At 40.8% G+C, this 18,967-nt stretch overlaps 1 protein-coding gene and 1 long non-coding RNA gene across 2 annotated transcripts in view; one reads left to right on the top strand and one right to left on the bottom strand.

The window, feature by feature from the left end:
• Nucleotides 1-18,967, top strand: part of IMPA2 (inositol monophosphatase 2) — a 21,543-nt gene continuing 2,576 nt past the window's right edge. Inside the window, exons 1-7 of the mRNA XM_075416492.1 lie at nucleotides 1-201; nucleotides 6,430-6,563; nucleotides 11,010-11,114; nucleotides 12,477-12,522; nucleotides 14,831-14,939; nucleotides 18,277-18,385; nucleotides 18,560-18,711. Of these exons, the coding sequence (XP_075272607.1) occupies nucleotides 88-201; nucleotides 6,430-6,563; nucleotides 11,010-11,114; nucleotides 12,477-12,522; nucleotides 14,831-14,939; nucleotides 18,277-18,385; nucleotides 18,560-18,711 (769 nt within the window). The 5' untranslated portion in view covers nucleotides 1-87. The remainder of the gene's footprint in view (nucleotides 202-6,429; nucleotides 6,564-11,009; nucleotides 11,115-12,476; nucleotides 12,523-14,830; nucleotides 14,940-18,276; nucleotides 18,386-18,559; nucleotides 18,712-18,967) is intronic.
• LOC142360865 (uncharacterized) overlaps nucleotides 14,933-18,967 on the bottom strand; it is a 25,572-nt gene continuing 21,537 nt past the window's right edge. The window contains exon 3 of the long non-coding RNA XR_012763465.1: nucleotides 14,933-16,813. This is a non-coding gene — a long non-coding RNA (uncharacterized LOC142360865). The remainder of the gene's footprint in view (nucleotides 16,814-18,967) is intronic.

Genomic DNA, 18,967 nt, shown 5'->3' on the forward strand with positions numbered 1-18,967 from the left:
GCCCTCCTGCGCGGCCGCTCCTCGGCGGGGAGCCGGGCCCCCGCGCCCGCCGGCCCTGCCCCGGGCAGGAGAGCCGCCGCCGCCGCCATGAAGCCGTGCGAGGAGGAGGAGGAAGGAGGGGCGGCGGCGGCCGGCGGCGGCGGGGACCCCTGGAAGGAGTGCGCGGAGGTGGCGGCGCAGCTGGCGCTCCGCGCTGGGCAGGTGAGAGCCGCGGAGCCGCCGCCCGCCCCGCTCCGCTCCCTCCGCCGGGCCGGCTGCACTCCTACATGGGGGGGTGGAAGGAAGGGCCGTGTGGGCGCTTGGCCGGTGCGGCGGAGCTGGGGGGGAGGAAGAGGAGGAGGAGGAGGGCGGCGGGGCTCGGCAGCCGCTCGGCCGGGCCGTGCCGTGCCGTGCCGTGCCGGAGCCCTGGGCAGCGGGAGGGGGGCTGGCGGCGGGGCCGCTTCACCCGGGGAAGGGCGAGGAGACGTCGCGAGTGGAAGCGAAGCTGTTCTACGGCTGGGAGTATTTTTATTTAAAAAAAAAAAAAAAAAGGAAGATTTGCCAGCGGGAAGGTGCTTTAGTAACTTTGTCAAGCACACCAAGCGTTTGTTCCGCCGCTGCGATGTTTTGGAGCGTTCCGTGGTGCTGAGGTTGGATTTATGGACAGCTGAGGGTTTGTGCCGTTGTGCGTTTAGCCAGAAGATTGTGTATTTACCCGCTGTAGTACCGGCATTTGGGTTTTGGCAGCTTGTGCAGAGAAAAACAGGCGTGTCGGGGAGGTTTAGTCTTCTTGCTGTATATACCAGTGTCTTCAGAATGACTGAAATTCCCTTGCTAGGGATAAATCAGCAGTGGCCCTGCGAAGGTCTGTGGTAGCTTATTTAAGATCTGTGTTTCGACACAGCAGAAGGTTAGTCATCTCAGGAGACATTCCTGGCCCCTCTGTGTGCAGCAGCAAAACTTCCACCGACTCTAACAGAGCCGAGAAGTGGGATCAGCAAATTGTTCAGATGAGAAACTGGGTAAAACAGAGACCTCAGTAACGTGTATTTCTCTTCTGCTTCCGTTCTGCTCTGTTTTGAAACACACTTTGTACCTGTACGCTGTGATTTAAGGATCCCCCTTTTCTGTCTTCCAGACCTGTAACTTTTGCTTGATACATATTTTCTCTGTAGGAGAAGGCACACACAAAGATGAACAGAATGCCAGAGGAGGGGAGACTTGTTTTAGTAATGCAGGGAATAAATGGATAATCCAAATCGGGATGACAGGTTGTGCTCTCACAGAGTCTCCAAACAGGAGTTTCTCCAGCGTGCTCATTCTGCCAGCCATTTCACAAGAGACACTCATGACTTGCTCAAGCACCCACACCTTATTTCTCAAAATATCAATTTGTGAAGACAGCCGTAACTGTCTCCAGCCGTCTTAATCACCCAGAAGATCACAGCTGAGCACCTTTTCCTGGAAGAAATAAACGTTCCAGAAGATTAATCCTTGCATCTTTTTAGTTCGCAGTTTACCATCACTGCCTTGCAACTGGTAGGAAATGGCCGATTCCTTGGCAGGCCAAACTTAAACCAGTCAAGGATGTTGTTGAGGTAGGACTTTAGAACTGAGTAGGGTTTTTATTAACCTTGTAATGTTAAGAAATGTTTTTAGTTATGAAAACCATCAGAAATCCTTGTGGAAGAAAAGGTGCAGGTAGGGCTGTATCTTTTATTGAAGTGTCAGTCCACTTCCAGCTATTCACAAAAGGAGCTAGAGATAAGGCCCCAAAATGCAGTGTAACATAGGTTTGATAGGACTGAATTTTTGTTGAAAATTGACTGACAAAATTGAGTTTTATTTTGGTCACCAAAATTAGTTCCACTGGTCAAGTTCATCTTTTTCTTCTGCCTTTCTTCCCATCCCTCAGACCTCTCCACCTTCACCTCCATCCCCAAAGATCTGCTTGCACTCTCTTGTCTCTCCAGATCTGAGTCCTGTTTCCATCCCTGCATGAAATCTTGCCACTTCAGCCTTTCTTTTAAGACCCTCCATTTCTCAGGACCGTGGCAGGTTAGGAAGGCTTGGAATCATTAGAAGGTGTCTATAAGAGTTTTGGTGCAGAGGCCAACCTGAAGAAAAGCATGCAAATCAAGATTTTTTGATTTCTAGGAAAAGTTAACCAGTAATACAGTTTCCTGGTCTCTCTGTTTGGCTTACACGACTCCTTGGTTTATATTGCAGTGTGTTTCATGAGTAGGAGTAAAATAGATCTTCTTTCCAACAGATAGGCATCTAAGCTCTGGAATAGTTTCTTCTAAACTTAAAAGGCCAATAAAAAAAAGATTGCATGAATATGTGTCAAAAGTGATGTTGCTGGAGTAACTTATATGCCCAGGTTAAAATCATTGCCTCTCTTGCCCATCCTGTTCCATTATTTTTACAAAATATCACAGGCTCTCCTTTAATATATATGGCTATTTCATAATGAGAATGGCCATGGTTTTGTAATCTCTGTAGTTGACCTGCATTGAAATTATGTCTAATTTGATCTATAAGGCCACATACAACTGCACATTTTCAAACCTCTCCTCAGCTTTTTGTGTGAGTAAGCTCTGCTTACTGTGCTCAGGAGAGTATGCCTGTTGGCTTAATATCACTTTTTGCTAAAGAAGAGCAGGCACAACTGGTCTCTGCATCTTTAATGTCGTTGAGAGCACGGAGTGATATTTGCACAGTTCTTTGCAATTACAGTTGGAGAAACTTCACGAAAAGGAGTAGATGTGCATCTAAGTGAAAACAAGGGTAAGAAACAGAGACTAGAAGCTAGCATGTTGAAGTCCACACAAAATATCTTTTTACTTTTTTTTTTCCAGAAAATAATTTTATGAGGCATAAGAAACCAATGGAATCCCGCATAAAAAAAGGCAAAATTTCCACTGATATTCTAAAAAGCCAAGATTTTTTCCCCCATACATGCTCCCAGGGGATATTGTTAGGCTATTTTCTATGGAACTTGGACAGATTTCTTAGCAAAACAGATTGGTATTTCCTAAATTATTTGCAGGTAGTTATGCTTTTTATCTAGACGTTTGATATGATCAGTGAGCAAATATTTCAGGACAATATTGCAAGCAAATAAATCCGTCTTGGAGCTCCCAGAAGTGTGTGGTGAGTGCAAACAGCCTGGTGAGATGAAATACCTAATACGAGCACCTCACTGTAGGTGGCTCTCCTGGCAGGTACTGGGTGGAGAAGGCATCTTGGTCCACTGTCCTCTCCATTCTCCTTTGTGTGACTTAATTTCCCAAAGGCATTAGGAAAGGAAGAGTCCAGGACGGTGACTGCTGTGAGCCCGTGCAGCTCCATTTCCCTTGCTCTGTGGCAAATGGAGAAAGGAGCAGGGACAAGCTGGGTCTTGCTCTGAGATGTGGTCTTCATGCACGTACTGGTGTAAATGCCCCTCACTTTTCATAACCCCCCGAATGCTCCCAAGCAGGGTATTAGCGTAAGATCTAGCCAATTCTTTGTTAGAGGAGGAGCAGCATGGGCTACAAGTGTTAAGTGACTGCTCTAAATAACCACGCTCCCAAAAATCAGCTGCTTGGAAATTGCTGTAAAATCTCCATAATCTAGGGACAACCTATAATACAGGAATAAAGCCTAGTAAAATACATTTACAGCCAAAATACAGCATCTTGGTTGCCAATTTCATTGTACAATAGTGATAAGGAGCAATCAGCTGGTTTTATTTCATCAACCTGTAGTTCCTTTGGTCTTCTGCTTACCTGCTGCCTGTTACCTGGAGAGAGACTTTTATGGAGCTCCACGCCCAGCTGGGAAGGCCGGGCAATTGCAGTAGGTATCTACAGACCTCACCGTAAGGCTTCTGCAAGGAGAGCAGCTGAGTGGTGCTCTCAAAGTACACTGGGGCACCAGGCTCTAACAGTCTTTGTAGGCGGGTGATGTTTAGGGATTGTTCAAAGTTGAATTCTGGACATCTCTGAGCTATGTGGTAAATATGTGAAGAATAAAAGCTGTTTCATCAGTGATGCAGGGAATGTTATCTTTGTTGGAGACTCTGGCCTGGATTGCATACCCGTACAAGCTGGTGCAAATGCATATGAGTCCCTTTTGCCAGACGCTTGGTAAAAGGCAGGGAATTAGCAGGGACCCGTCCATCCCCCGGCATCACTTGGTACTGCGGGTGAGCTAGGACAGGTGTGGTGCCTGATTGTGATTGGTGACCTCAGCACCGCATCGTGACTTCTCTCCTGCTCGCCTCTCAACCCATCGGTTGCGTAAGAGGTGGGGAAGAGCAGTCTATTGTCGGGCTGGGTAATGTGTGTCACGGCCCCTCAGCATGGGCCTGCAGAGGAGGAGATGGGCGAGAAGGCCATCAGCCACCTCTTCATATCAGTCGCACCCTTGGCTGTTCCCACCTCCAAAGTGTCCAGAGCCTCAGGCTAGCATGGGCAGGTCACCAGAGAAACAGGCAAAGTTAGAGTTAAAAATGGTCATGAACAACTGGAGAAAGGATCAGAAATGAAAAATATTAAATTCAGTGGTGAGAGGTGTGAAGGATTGTATTCAAAAAGGAGAGATCAAGTGCTGGAGCACATGATGAAAAGCAGCCGATTGCAGAGCGCATCTACAGGAGAGAGCTTGCACCTCCGCTCTTCTTTTCGCAGCAAGGCTCAGGTGTGATCTCACTCCCCTGCTGAGCGGTGGCCCATACTGATTTAAATGGCTGCAAAAATCTCCTCGATCTACTGTGTGTTGAAACTGACTAGAAGTCAAGAACATGGCACTGCTAAGAAGAAATTCCAGTCTTCTCTGTTGAAAGGAATGTGTTCCTCATCTGTTTTACTATGCGAAGTTCTGAGCCCAGTGATAAGCAGGGCATTTACTTATATATAGGCAATATGAAAGTAAAGAAGAGCAATTAAAATAAAAGTATCAGTGTAGCAGTTTTTTTAGAATACACAGCTGAGATGGCTGGCGTGTTTTGGATTTTGCTTTGGACCAAAGAGGAGCCCGAGAGCCTTCCTGGCGCTGTGCGTTTATGCTTCTATGGTAAAATCATCAAGAAAACGATGCAGGGCATTGAGAGTGTTAAAAAGATTAAGTGGAGTTAATATGTTAGTATACAATAATGAACTTTAGCAAGCGCTCAAGCTAAGAAGTATTAATCTATCTTCACAAGCTTAGTAAATAAGCATAATTAATGTTATACAGTTCACAGAACACATACGTTAGTCCAGATACCTTCCGCACCAAGGCAGCAGCCGGCGATATCCATTACTTGTCAGAACAATCAGCACACCCTTCAAACGTAGTATTTTATACTATGAAAACCAAGAGCTCAGACTGAAATTTGGGAGTTGCTGGTTCCCTTTCCCATGCATAATACAGCAGAACAGTTTTCTTTGGTCATCAAACATTTCTTGATGGTTTTAAAGTACTTTGATCAATGGAAATTTAGTTACACACTTAAAATATACATGTTTTAGAAGGGACTTGGAATATTGGTCTTGTTGGTGCTGGTTTTAGTTAATGTAATTCTATACAAAGAAGTGATGCTTAATTTTTTGCTTTGTTTTGGTTTTCCTGATTTCAAATAGTTTATCATTTTCACTTGTTAAAAAATAAGTCAGCTCCTTTTGCGTCCTGCCCCCTTATTTTTCTTTTTAATGAAGGAGTGGAAAAAAAACAAAAAGAAAATGGGAAAAAGTGGGAAAGAGCTTTTAGTAACGGTTTTCCCATATGTGCATTTGCACTTGATGGGGTTTGATTCTGGATTTATAACTGTAAAACCTTTGAAAAAAAGATAAAGACATTTCCAGAAGAGAATCCAGGGTTAGATCACTAGTTCCATATCTAGGGAAAATTCTGAATTCTTGTTTTTGGTAAATATATAGCAGTTCTTTGGGAACTTGTGGGTGGTCAGCACTTGAAGTTCCAAAAACCCATATACACAAGAAAAAATCAACTTTGTGTGTCTTTGTTGGCAAAAAAAGAAACCAGTGGGGTTTGCCCTATTGCATGTTTTTTAAAGTACAAGAGCGGTGGGGTATTGGCCCTGTAAATTAGGAAAAGAAAAAGTGATTTCCATGAAAAATTCCTGAGCCTCGAGGCTCTTTCTTATCTTACTTGTATTTTTTGTGATTTCCTAAATCATGATGACTGCCATCATCCTTTTATTCCATTAGTTGCATCCCATTCATCAATCCTTTCCTGAACTGTCATGATTGGTTCTTGCAGAGTGATTCAGAATGCTGTGTTCCCAAAGACTGCTCATTAGCTCCTCAGAAGGATTTTTAGTCAGTACAATTAGAACAGGCTTGGGTAGAATTAGGCCTACGGTTGTTTTTCAGGATTAGCTATAATTTGTCAGTAAATGTATTATTTCAGTGTGCACAGGATGAATGGCCAACAAATCTGATTTGTGAACTTCTGTTTCAGATTATTAGGAAAGCTCTAACAGAGGAGAAACAAGTGTCCACAAAGACATCTGCAGCAGATCTTGTGACAGAAACTGATCATTTTGTGGAAAATTTAATTATTTCTGTTCTGAAAGAGAAGTTTCCCTCCCACAGGTGAGTGTCTATAGAAAGAAACTGTCAGTGACCTTTCTTCCCTTAAGAGCTGTATATCTGACTGGTGTTTAAAGGAAATTTTAAAAGTCTGTATATCTCTCCTACATATTAACCTATAGCTGTTGGATACTTTTGTTGGACTCCTTGTTTAAAAAAGTACCATGTCTCTATTTTTAGTATTTTATATTTTCTAATAGCTATGTTTCTTAATATATGTATTTAATAGTAATGTTTCCCCTGTAGGGACATGATGTATGAAGGTTTCATATGGATGTCCATGATTTTCAGAATACTGGTTTGCTTCCTATTGTGTAAGAATTATGCTAAAGATATCTATTAAGATACAGATGAAATTAGTGATAGCAAAGGTCCCATCCTGCAGACCTTTCCTTCAATTTCTTTTGCCATCACAGATAAGCGTTTGCCAGATCGGGACAAATATTGTATTTAATCATATTTACCTTGTGTGGTGTAGAATCCTAAAACCAGTGAGAAGCAAGGTTATTTATCATCATTTGATGCGTATACAGAAACAGGATATAAATTACTATATGGGGCGTCAACCCAAGGTTCTAAAAAAAGGTCAGATTGTTGACTCCCTTGAATTATTACAATCCATTTGAAAATAAAAACTCCTACACATGCACAGATTAGAGAGAGGTTTTGTATTAGTTGGCCAGGTTTGGATTGATGCAGAGACTCTGCAATCGATTTCCACATTTGACTTCAGCCCACAAGGATAAAATTTGTCTTCCTGCAGAGCCTGTGTATCCCTTAAATGCTGTCTGCCTTCTGCTAACTGTGTGCATCTCTGATGGAGATGAACCTTGCTCTCTAGCACTGCGCGGAGATCAACAAAGATGAAAATCTAGAAGGCTCCGCTACTAATCTGATTGTCGGCGATGCTGCTGGAAAAAAATACACCATAAGAAGGAGTAGAAAGAACATTATGTACTAAATATAGTTTTCTAGATACGTGTTGTGTGTGATCACATATTGAAGCAGTACTGTACAGCATAATGTGTGGTTCTTGGCCACGATCCTCAAGAGAGTGCCAGGTTTTACAAGCCTATTATTTGTGTAACGTTCCTTCTACTATTGCTGGCTCTGCTCTTATCTCTACTCTTATGTTGTTTTTATTTTCCTTGAACAGCTTGGCAGAGAACATAAAACATACACTTTTCACTTTAAATGAGAATCATCAGAAGCACTTGAGTTACTCAGAATGGGAACATAAGTTCTAAGATCAGCATAGACCTAGCAACTGAAAAATGCCTGACTTCATTAACTCTGTACCATTAAATTCTGACTTTATAAGCAAATTACAGAATTACCATTTCTTCAAGACAATTATTTTTTGCTGATATTGGTTGTTGGTTTTGGTTGGAGTTTGTTCAGACAGTGAATGCATTTAGCTTAAACAGTAGATTAAAACTAGATTTGTCTAGACTAGATTAAAACACTTGCAGTGAGGTGTCCACAGCAACAATCAAGGCTTAAATTAGCATGCAATGAAAACATTAAAAGATCATTTAAATTGTGTTCTGTCTTTCCCTGATCTGGTAGTTGAAAGCATCATCGAAGATTTCTGTTACTTTTTCTCTTAAATCATCTTAATTCTTATTTTCTCTGAATCAAAAAATGTGCTTTAGGAGACAGAAAAATTATAAGGGTTCTCATTAGAATTTGTGCCATTTGCACTGTGGCAGTGATGAGTCTTGAGATATTGGAAATGTACTCAGAAGAGAAATGTTAAGAAAACCTGTTAAAAAGGTAATTCTGTCCCATGTTTGTTTCTTCTCTCTGCTTGGCTAAGTGGTGTGTGTCATCCTCATTCGTGCTTCACCCAAGTTTTCAGCTTTGCCCACTCTTTGGTACTCAGACAATGCTCCAAGTGAGTCTTTTCAGAAGGATATCTTCTCTGGTAGATCTTTTAGCACTGGGTAGGCACAGCCAGAATATCAGGGGCTACAGGCTGAAAAAGGCTATCATACCATTTGCCTGTGTTATTGTCACACAAGTTGTCATCTTTGGTGTTAATTATAGCCTTAATCCTGTAGCGATTAAAATCAAGACACAGCCATCACGGAGGGTCACATCCGACGCTAGCTGCCTGGTTTTCTGCCCTCAGGCTCCCATAAGGGGATGGAGAGGTGAGGGACAGCCCCAGTTTGAACCTCCCGCGCTCGGCTGGGTATCACTCCTGCTGCAGTTTATGCTGTGCTACAATTCCCCTGCTGTTCCAGCGATGAAGTTCAGAGTGGCACCGTGGTATGAACAGATGTCCACTAAGACTAGGCAACTCATTTTGAGTGGGAGAAAAGTTTAATCCAGATTTGAAGAGAGGTCAACAGAGCTGGCAGGCTGGCATATTAAATGAACTCCTGTAATAACATGGCTACCCCTCCCACTTCTCCAGCTGTTCCTAAAATTTGGTCTCCGGTACTTCAGGCTGAATGTTTTGCTTAGTTTGCGTGTTTTTATAGGACAGAGCGCCACAGAGCAACACATCTGATGTTGGCCTTGAGGGCTCTCACAGTACCCAGTACTGTATAACAGCAAGGGGCTTATTTTAACCTATTAGCCCAAATTTTATAAAATGAGCACCTAATTTGTCCTACATCCGTTTTGGAAAAATTGTTCTGGGGCACCAAGACTTTATCAATGGCAGTGCTGTGTCCCAGCTTCAGGGTAGCATTTCTGTATGTGAGGACGGCAGCATCGCACCCTGCGGTAAGGAAAAGGTGAGGGAAAGACTTACGATACTTGAAGGCAAAACACCTTACACAGAAATACTCTTGTCTTTAGAGAGGTTCCCATTTCACCTTTCTTTAACTGGCAAGACAATGGCTACAGTTCAGGCTCTGGCTGGGGGAGCTGACAGAGGGTTGAAGCAGAGGCATAATTTGCAGGGGAAGGTGGACAATCTGAGATGGTAAGGTGCTCCATCTGCAAGAAGATGAGCTGCTTCTGCAGCCAGCAGCACAGCCAAAGCGTATGGTTGGGTTTGGGTGCTAATTACAAGATTTGTAAAAGCAGAAGTCAAATGATACAGCACCAACAAGGCGAAACAATGGAATATTTAGAGCAAGGAATCTGTGAAGTGTTACGTTTGACTGAGAATTCCACACACTTTTTCAGGTCTTTCTCGTTTCTCAGTTGCACACTAACACTTTAACAGAGATGAAAATAGTAACCAACACTTCCCAATTCCCTCTTCATACCAACTGGGGGCCCGCAATGCCATCAGAATAGTCCCTTTCTACTGAGGGGAAGGCAAAGCAGCATTTGGAAAATTCAAGAAGTCTCTTCGTGTGCTGTCTGCAGAACATTTTAAGCTCCTGCTTGCAAGCGTTGTGTGGCACCATGCGGCGCATGTTGAGGGCACAAAAGAAAGTAGCTGCTACTCTAGTCCTAGGGAGGCAACTGTTTCTGCAAAAGACATTTTCTGTTTATCCAAATTTTTTTCTTTGTGTCTTCGAGAGTCCTCACACGTTTGCAGGAACTCTGAATACCAATACCAGTTGTTCGAATGTGAAACCAAAAGCAAGAATCAGTACCAGCGGTCTGATTCTACGCCTTCTGTGCATACAGGACTTTATTCAAATCTGTGAGAGTAGCACCTGCGCAACACTTACAGAAACAGACCCCGAGCAGTTTATGGGAGAGCAGGGATAATTAAGGTCGGCAGGAAATGTGCCAGAACTGGATGTTCGTTTCCCAGGGAAATAAGGGGTGGGGGGTGGGGGAGAAGCATATCTACTGAAAGAGATTGGGACAGAACAGCAGAACAGAAGATGAGCTCAGATTTCAATGTGTGCCTTGTGCATCCAAACAACAAACAAAAAAATTAATTTGTTGATTTTCTCTGGGTCATGGGAAAAAGAAAGTTCAGCTTTGTAAACCTTTTAATTTCCTGAGTCAGACTACTGTAAAAAATTTCAAGTAGGAGTGAGATTGTGGATTTTCTAAGAGTGCATTATTTCCTGCTGACTGAATTTGACTGCAAAAGAGAAGCAGCTACAGTTTGCAGTTTATATTACTTACTGCAGGAGACAGGCATAACCTATAAAATTACATTCTGCATAAAAAAACCCTTCTTCTAGAGTTCCAAGGATGCCAGTTCAGATCCATTTCTGCATTCATTTTCATTGCTTTGGTATATTGGGAAAGTGAACATAAAAGGAGTTCTATTTTACCATGTAAAATAGGATGCCATAAATCTGAGAACTCTCCTTCAAAGTTTCTATGAAAGTTCCCCATTTCCAAATGAAAAAAGCAATATATGTGTTTATACATACATATGCATTTGTACTAAAATTTTATATACATACATATATATGAATTAAGTAGCTCTTCAAAAACACGAAGATGGAGTTTGACTTTCCAAGTCAAGTATCTGAGCCAATTTTCTGGGACGCTTGTTTTACTCCACACCAAATGCAGGTTTATTGCAGAAGAATCCACTGCTGCTGGTTCAAAATGTGTCCTCACCGACAGTCCGACCTGGATTATTGACCCTGTTGATGGAACGTGCAACTTTGTGCACAGGTAAGAGGACAGTGAACTGAGAAATACATCAAAATGCAGTAGCTTCTCACAAATCCTCCCTTCCACTTAAAGGTGTTTTACTGTGGTAGATTTGTTCCTTTGGCTCATAAGTAGGAGTCATCCCTTCATCTTTTTGTACCTCACGTAGTGTTTCTGAGGGAGTGTGTGTTTGTGCTGGAGGGAGCTCTATACTGTTATCAAAAGGTAAGCTAAAGTTTCTGCTGATTGCTCAATAACCCGGAGCTCTTGACTCAGAGCTCGTTTATATACAACCACACATTAACGTGCAGAGACTTGAGCTGAACTGGAGGAACAAGGCTGTGCTATGATGACACTTGGCCTCACGCCTTCTGTGGTTGTTGCACATTCCTTTTAGTAGTGGTGTTTTCTCCCTTTCAAATACAAATGCTTCATTTTTCCTGGGAAGTACAACCATTGCATATATGTAGAGCAGAACTGAAAACTAAGTTGTACATAGATATAGTTTTTAAACGTCTATAATACCACTCTGCAAAAGAAATCTAGGGATCGTTACTGCAAAAATGCAAAAGTATAATTCATCATTTGAGTGCCAAGAGCTGTAAATTATTGACTGTTCATAATACTTCTATTTAAAATCCTAAAATGTGCTGTGCTTTATAATTAGTGATTTAACATAACTGCAGTTATCATTTAAAAAAAAAACCAGCTTTTTTGGTGCAATTACATAGAACTCAAGGGGAGGTGAGGGAGTGTCATGTGCTGGTGTTTTGTCCAATTGAGTGAAATTTTATCTTTCTAGCAATATTTTCTGGACCTTTACAGCCCTTTTTAAAATATTTTCTGAAGAAAATATTTTATTTAATTGTTTAAAATGCAATAATTATATTTTATTCAAAAGGACCAAATTAAGTACAGGATCATCGCTTTGACAAAAGAGGGGGTAGGGGAACTGGTTTCTCCTTATGTTGATGTCAGCAGCATGGTATCTCCGTGCAACTTAATTACTATCTCAGATGCTTGAACTTGAACAAAATGTGCTCTTAGAAGTGATGACTTGTTGTAACAACATTAATGATTTTATACTGGATAATTCAATTACGCTGAAGCAGAAAGATCACTAAAATATACAACATGTTTAATATAAAAATCCTGATATCCTCATGTGTTTATTTCTTGCCTGTCCAATATTAAATGACAGTTTTAAAGGAACTGACAAAATTAAAGAGGCTGGCAAAGGAGAAATAGTACAATGTCAAGAGCATTTTGACCCAAATAAAATTACAGAGCTTCATGTGGGGTTTTGTTGCCTAAGGGAATTGCATAAGGAGTAAGTGGAGAGATTTTTTTCATCAATAATACTGCATTTCTTGTTTTTGTCAGATTTCCAACAGTGGCAGTGAGCATTGGATTTGCTGTTAACAAAGAGGTATGAAGTATGTTCTTTAAGATGGGTACCTGAGAGCTGAGAGCCTCAAAACCCTGTGGGAACTTTACGTGAAATAATTTATTATTAAAACCTGAGCCACTACTTGGGTTTTTCCATGCTTTTGAAATGCATTTGATCATACTTTACTAGTCTAAAATCATGATCCTGCAAAACTTACTTATGCAAACTGGTAATTACAAGATAATTCTTCCAAATTATTATAAATATTACAAGATTTATTTGGGGGAAGTAGGGAGTACTGGCGTGAACAAGGTTTCATAAGACAAAAACATAGTGAGTTAAATATAGTGCTGCCTATTCATAATTTAAACATATTGCTTCTTTCCTGCTAGCAGTATCTGTGAAAGCTAACTGGTGCTACAAGGCAGTTCAGACCTGATTTCTATGAAGAGTGCAAAATTACAGGCCTAGTTCATTTAATCTGCCTTTGTGGTTTTTTTAACGTAGTCTAATAACTGTATTTCCCACATGAGACCTTGATCACAGTGGGGGGGAAAAGTACCTAGCCTTCATATGCGCTATTTTGAGTTTCCTAGCGATACTCGTTCACACTAGCACCTTTTCTTCAGATGTTGCCGGTTTACCATTTGATATATACAGAAGAAATAGCTATTCAGATTGCCAAGGAATGTGCCTCTTTCAGCCTAATTCCACGATCTTAAATATACGTATAGGTATAAGTGAAGCCAGCAAGAATTCTGTACAATAACAACATACTTTTCAGATGTGCTAGTGGCTCTTTCTGATTTAAACAGAATAGTGTTGCGTACTTCTCTAGTTAGACCATTCAAACATGGAAACTGCAGAGAAACACTTCCATGCTTTTCTGAAGTTTGTTCATTCCCAAAGGTCCTTTTGAATACTACATACTATTACCAGACAGCATTCTCTAATATTTATGTTTTCTAGAACACCATCCTGATTTTGATGCTGCACATTTTGGGTTATGTAAAGTAAACAAAGCTGAAACAAAAATAAGGAATTATGTTAAATCTCCCTCAGTAAACAAATGGGAAAAACAGAAAAAAGTAGCATGCTGAAAAGAAGCCAAAGTACACACAGGGGAACTGGCCTGAATGTAAGCCTTGAACAGTACTGAAGAAATTTCCTGCAGATGTCTTCAGGGAAAGAGTCTATTAATAGCATGTTCCTCAGAAAACCCCTTGGTTTAGATGGGACCTCAGGGTAGGGAGCGAGGACAGTCTATTCCCTTTGAATTGTCTCTGATGAACACCAATGATTATTCACATGGAATGGAGTTGGGCAGCAGGAAAAGATTTGGAGTCTAGAACATCTGAGATGTTTTCTTGACCTTGTTACCAACTTCTTCTGTGACCTTGGGCAAGTGACTGAATTTTTGTGTATCTGTCCACCCTGAAATAAAATATTGCTAATAGTACATACCTAGGGGTGATCTTAGGAGCTGATCATTGAAGTTTGTAAAGTGCTTTAAAATCTTTTGGTGAAAGCTATTGAAGTAATGGAAATATTAAGTATCTTGGATTTAAATCAAGGGTCAAATTCTGACCCTCTTCTCATTGGAAAACAGATACTCCCTCAAAAATTCCAGTGTTGCTCATTCTCAAGATTTCACCGAGGGTCACAATATTTGGTATTTCTCTTCAAAGTCCTTCTCTTGGAGTCATGTGACTTCATGAGATTCTCACTTTTATGTGTAAACAGGATTTTGCAGAGCAACATTTGAAGAAGTGACTGGAGTGCACTACTTTGGTTGAAAAGACAGGCAAATTAAATGCATCATGGAAGGTGAAGTGCATATAAAAGCATCCACTGTTAGTAAAAAGCGTGCCATGACTTCCGAGTTTGGATGCAAGACTGATTGTATCTATGTATTTGGGGCTGCAAATGTTCAGGGTCCAGCTGAAGCCAGTGGGATTACTTCCAGGTGTAACTGCTCCCTAGTGAAAGTAAAGCATTCAGAATCTGGCCTTAGAGGACTTGGATACTTTCAATAAAAACATACAATTGAATTTTAATTCAATTTAGCATTTAATCCAGTCTAATGTGAACACAAACAAGCTGCAAGTAAGAGTTTAGAAGATCACGAACAGATTGCATTAACTTCTCTTTATAAACTGAATTTTATATGACCTGTATCTCAATATCACAGTAATAGTAAAATTATTCCAGTTTATTAGCATCAATATAATCTTTAATTACATGTACCAATTAAAATATTGCTGATCTTTCTGCCATTAGTAGTTGTTTATATTTATGATGAGTAATTTGAGTTGCATTCATTTCTTTCCTTTTCAAAATCTTAAAGCTTGAATTTGGTGTAATTTACCACTGCACTGAAGAACGATTATACACTGGTAGAAGAGGTCAAGGGGCATTTTGTAATGGCAAAAGGCTTCAGGTATCAAAAGAGACAGGTTGGTCTAGATTTTGTTAGAACTCTAAAAGGAATATGTTAATTTTGTTTCAGAGTTGTTGCAAATCATCATTAGGATAATGAACATCATTATCCTGATGGAAAGTATTTCACCTGCATGATAATTTTGTTGTTATGTGTTTGTTTTTCTCTGAAAAATCACAACTTTCCTCATCTTATTTTTAAAATATACATCTGAATATGAACTATTTAAATAATCCTATTTTTTTTGCTTCATAACCATTGTTTAAAACAAGGAAGGATGAGTAGATTCACCAGTTTCATTCCAGCTCTACATTGGCGTAATTTTTTGTGAGCAAGATGCAATGGGAATGGTGAATCAAATTCAGAGTACTATGGCAGCCCTTATTCAGTTATTTTCCAATAAAGTTGTACGTCATAAAGTGTATTATGTCTGTAGGCATACATGCTAACAGTAAACTAAAGGTTGCATGCTTCATTAGGGGTTCTTTAACAGCTTGCTTTTGTGTGTGAGGTGTGTTTCAACATACATATAGCTAGCAACACTTAGTCAACAATTTAATGGAATTCTTTTATTGGTAAACCAAGTCATAGATGTATCTGTTTACCTGATGATAACAGATAACATTAATCAGATGTGGGTAGAGAAGTCTTCTTTTAATCAATCAAAATGCAGAGGAGAACATCACACTCAGTTGCAGACAGCAGCAGATGTGCCAAAAATGTACGTCATTGCACACAGGAGATGGTAGTTTCACCCCAAAAAGAGATTCAATGAACTTGAAACACAGTAAATTCAAGCAGTTTAATATACAGCTTTGTTACAGTGCCCCAAGCATACCCTGCATCAAAACTTCCCTGAAATTTGGGAGTTTGGCTGTTCTTCTAAATTAATAGTGAGCTGGGGTCTCCGTATTTGGCGAGATGGAGCAAACTGCACCTCTCTCGCTTTTGCAGTCAGAGAGTTCTGGTTTCCAGCTGAGCAAGGAACAATTTTGGCACATGCTGCTTTTGTTGTCCTTTCTCTGGACGTCCAGTCTACATGGTTGTCTGGAACATAGCAAGGGAAGTGGACCTTCTGCAGTTCCAAATGCTTTTAAATTTTCCTTTTTTGTAGGAGACATCAGTTGGTGGTGGGCAGTTTCACCAGTAAAGATGGATCTTCTTTAGTCTCACTTGTACTGATGTTTTAAGTGTATGAAATCACAGTTGCTCTTTTCCTGGAAGGGCTGTGGTTTCAGTGCAATAAACCCACCCTGGAACAGAGAGTGTGTTTCCCTGTACCTGCCACTGGAACTTAAGTAGCCTTCACCAGTGCATGATGTGTTGGAGATCCAGGCTGTCATGTTATTTCACACCTTTTGTTTTCAGGAAATCTGACTGTTGTGTAACATTAATCTACGTTATACAATTCATTGTTCAGATTTAATCATTTGAAATCACAGTCCAGGCAAATGCTGTTGTTTGTCAATGCCAGATTTTGGAGGTCTGGTATCCAGATTTTGGAGGTCTGGTATGGGAGTGCAGTTAGTCAGGATACACTTAAGTGAAGGATCCATCTTCCCTTTCATCTTGAGTGATACTTTCTTCTCATGCTTAGATCCAGGTCAGGCCTTACGTGTGCTAATATTGTAAGTGTATTTTGTTTTTTCAACCTTCTGTGGTCAACAGAATTGGTCTTTTCCTTATAAATCTGTCCATATCACTATTAAATCTCTTCTACCAAGCCTCCTTATTTTTCTGGCCTCTATCACAGTGAGTAGTCAGTAAATTTTCTCCTGTACCTTGAATTCCTGAAACCCCGTTGATTCTTGTGATCAGCCAGCTCCTTCTCCTAAGCAGACACCTCCCTCTTCCTTGCCTTAGTCTCTTCACCGAATTTCTACCTGTAGCCTTGATAAAAATTAAAGAGATACATTTATGGATTAGAAATATGTTTAACAACTCAAAATAACAACTGTCTTAGTTATGACCTGGCTATGACTGGTGTGGTGTGAATGCTTGGTGCAGTTTGGCAATGAGGCGAGCACTAAATGTTCTGTAATTGTAAATAGGGTCTGTTATGCAAAAACATCTGAGGCAGATTGCTCTCACCATCCAGAGTTTTCAGTGGTGGCCAAACAATGAATACCCAGCAGCATGCCTGGATTGGTGTTTCTATATTGTAATGTGGTAATTTAAAAAGCAGTTGTTAAATCTGTGTTCCTACAGTTAAGCTTTGTGATACCCTGCAACTTTTAATCCAATTACATACCTGTTACTCACCAACCATTTGCTGCATTGCTTGAATCCAGAATGTTCCTCTGCAATACTAAATTCATTGGTAGCCTATTTAATTAAATGATGTCTCACTCCAGCTTAATCCACTTTTGAAAACCTCCTTGCTACTTCTGCTAAGAATTTTCAATTTACGCAATTAGCTGTAATAACCGGGTAGACATTCCCTAGCTGAATGAATGCCTAGCCTTTAACCCAGGGTAGGAGGTGATGCCTGACACTTGAGCACGGCCTAGTTAGTAAGTAATCAACAGCTAAACCTTTGAGTTTTGTCATACTTTTAACGCCCGCAAGTTCAGCTGTCACACAAACTTGGCGTTTGATCAGCCATCTCCACCTACATTGGCATATGCTTGTTACGTACTACCAATATTCCGATTTCACGTTGAGGACTACTTCAAGACCCTGAAAGTCACTGAGAGTCTCTGCTTTGACTGTACCTAAGGCTGATATCCTCATCTGCTGTAGGTCAGAATTGCCCTTGCTGAACACAATACAAATGTAACTTTTGTATAGTATTATTAATTAAGATAATGCTTTAGTTTGTGGTAGGAAAGGGTTTTTTTCAGTCGTGCATAGCTGGGTAAATGGTGATTTAGGTAGAAACTTTTCTTTCCTCTTGTATTCCCAAATGTTTGTCATTTGTTTACAGTAAAGTTCCCTATTCAAGAACCATCCTGTATTCAAATATGATTAGATTAGCGTCATTAGTAGTTACTAGGTCACTGGATTATTTTTAGTTGACTGCTAATGTTAGTGAATTTGCCAAAAGCTGACCAGTCAACGAAATGAAGCAATGTATGGAAAGAGAAGGAATGTAAGAATGCATTCTTGGTTTTAATCTTCTTGTTCTTTTTTTAAAAAAGTGTATTTAGATCAGACCATTTGATATGAGAAATCTAGTCTTGCTTGAATTTTTATGCAAAGTTGTCACTTATCCTGTGAAAGAGTTTGGGGTAAAAAAGGGGACATGAAAATTGTTTTCCTGTGAAAAGTCCATTAGTATTTAATTTAAAAACGAATTTCCAGAATCTACCTGGAAGCTGTTGAATTAACGGAAACAACTACCTACATTGCAGATATCTCGAAGGCCTTAATTTTAACAGAAATTGGTCCAAAACGTGACCCTGCAACTTTGAAATTGTTCCTGGGTAACATTGAGAGATTGCTCAAGGCCCAAGCACACGGGTAAGATACTTTACAATATATGTCTCGCATACGTGGCCAAAAGTCATTAAAGAAAGGAAAAAAACCAACCAAAACCAGCCACGTACATTGCACATTTTGCGATCTCCATGCCCAAGTTGAAATCAAAGGCATTTTCTGCTTTACGTTACCACGTTCCCTTCTGGCGGGGTTTAGGGTCCGTGTCATCGGGAGCTCGACCCTGGCTCTGTGCCACCTGGCCTCCGGCGCGGCAGATGCCTATTACCAGTTTGGGTTACACTGCTGGGACTTGGCAGCAGCCACTGTCATCATTAGAGAGGCGGGCGGCACTGTGATAGACACGTCAGGTGAGCAAAATATCCTTGTTTTCGTTGACTTCTTGGGGACAGAGTGGCTATTTCTGGGCAACTTGTGTTACCTCAACACAGTCCTTGTCCTGTGGCTCTGTCTCATTCTTAGCAGTATTCCGTAGAAACGTCTGCACTCTCCTCTAGGCTCTGGCTGGTTATTCGTAACACACTGAGGTAATTCCAGCCTGGGGTTTCATCACGTCAGAGGTCTTCTGAGTCAAACTGTGTTCCTGTGGCTTTGAGTAGTTCCCTT

The sequence above is a fragment of the Opisthocomus hoazin genome, chromosome 3 (assembly GCF_030867145.1).
Source record: "Opisthocomus hoazin isolate bOpiHoa1 chromosome 3, bOpiHoa1.hap1, whole genome shotgun sequence".
Classification (NCBI taxonomy): Eukaryota; Metazoa; Chordata; class Aves; order Opisthocomiformes; family Opisthocomidae; genus Opisthocomus; species Opisthocomus hoazin.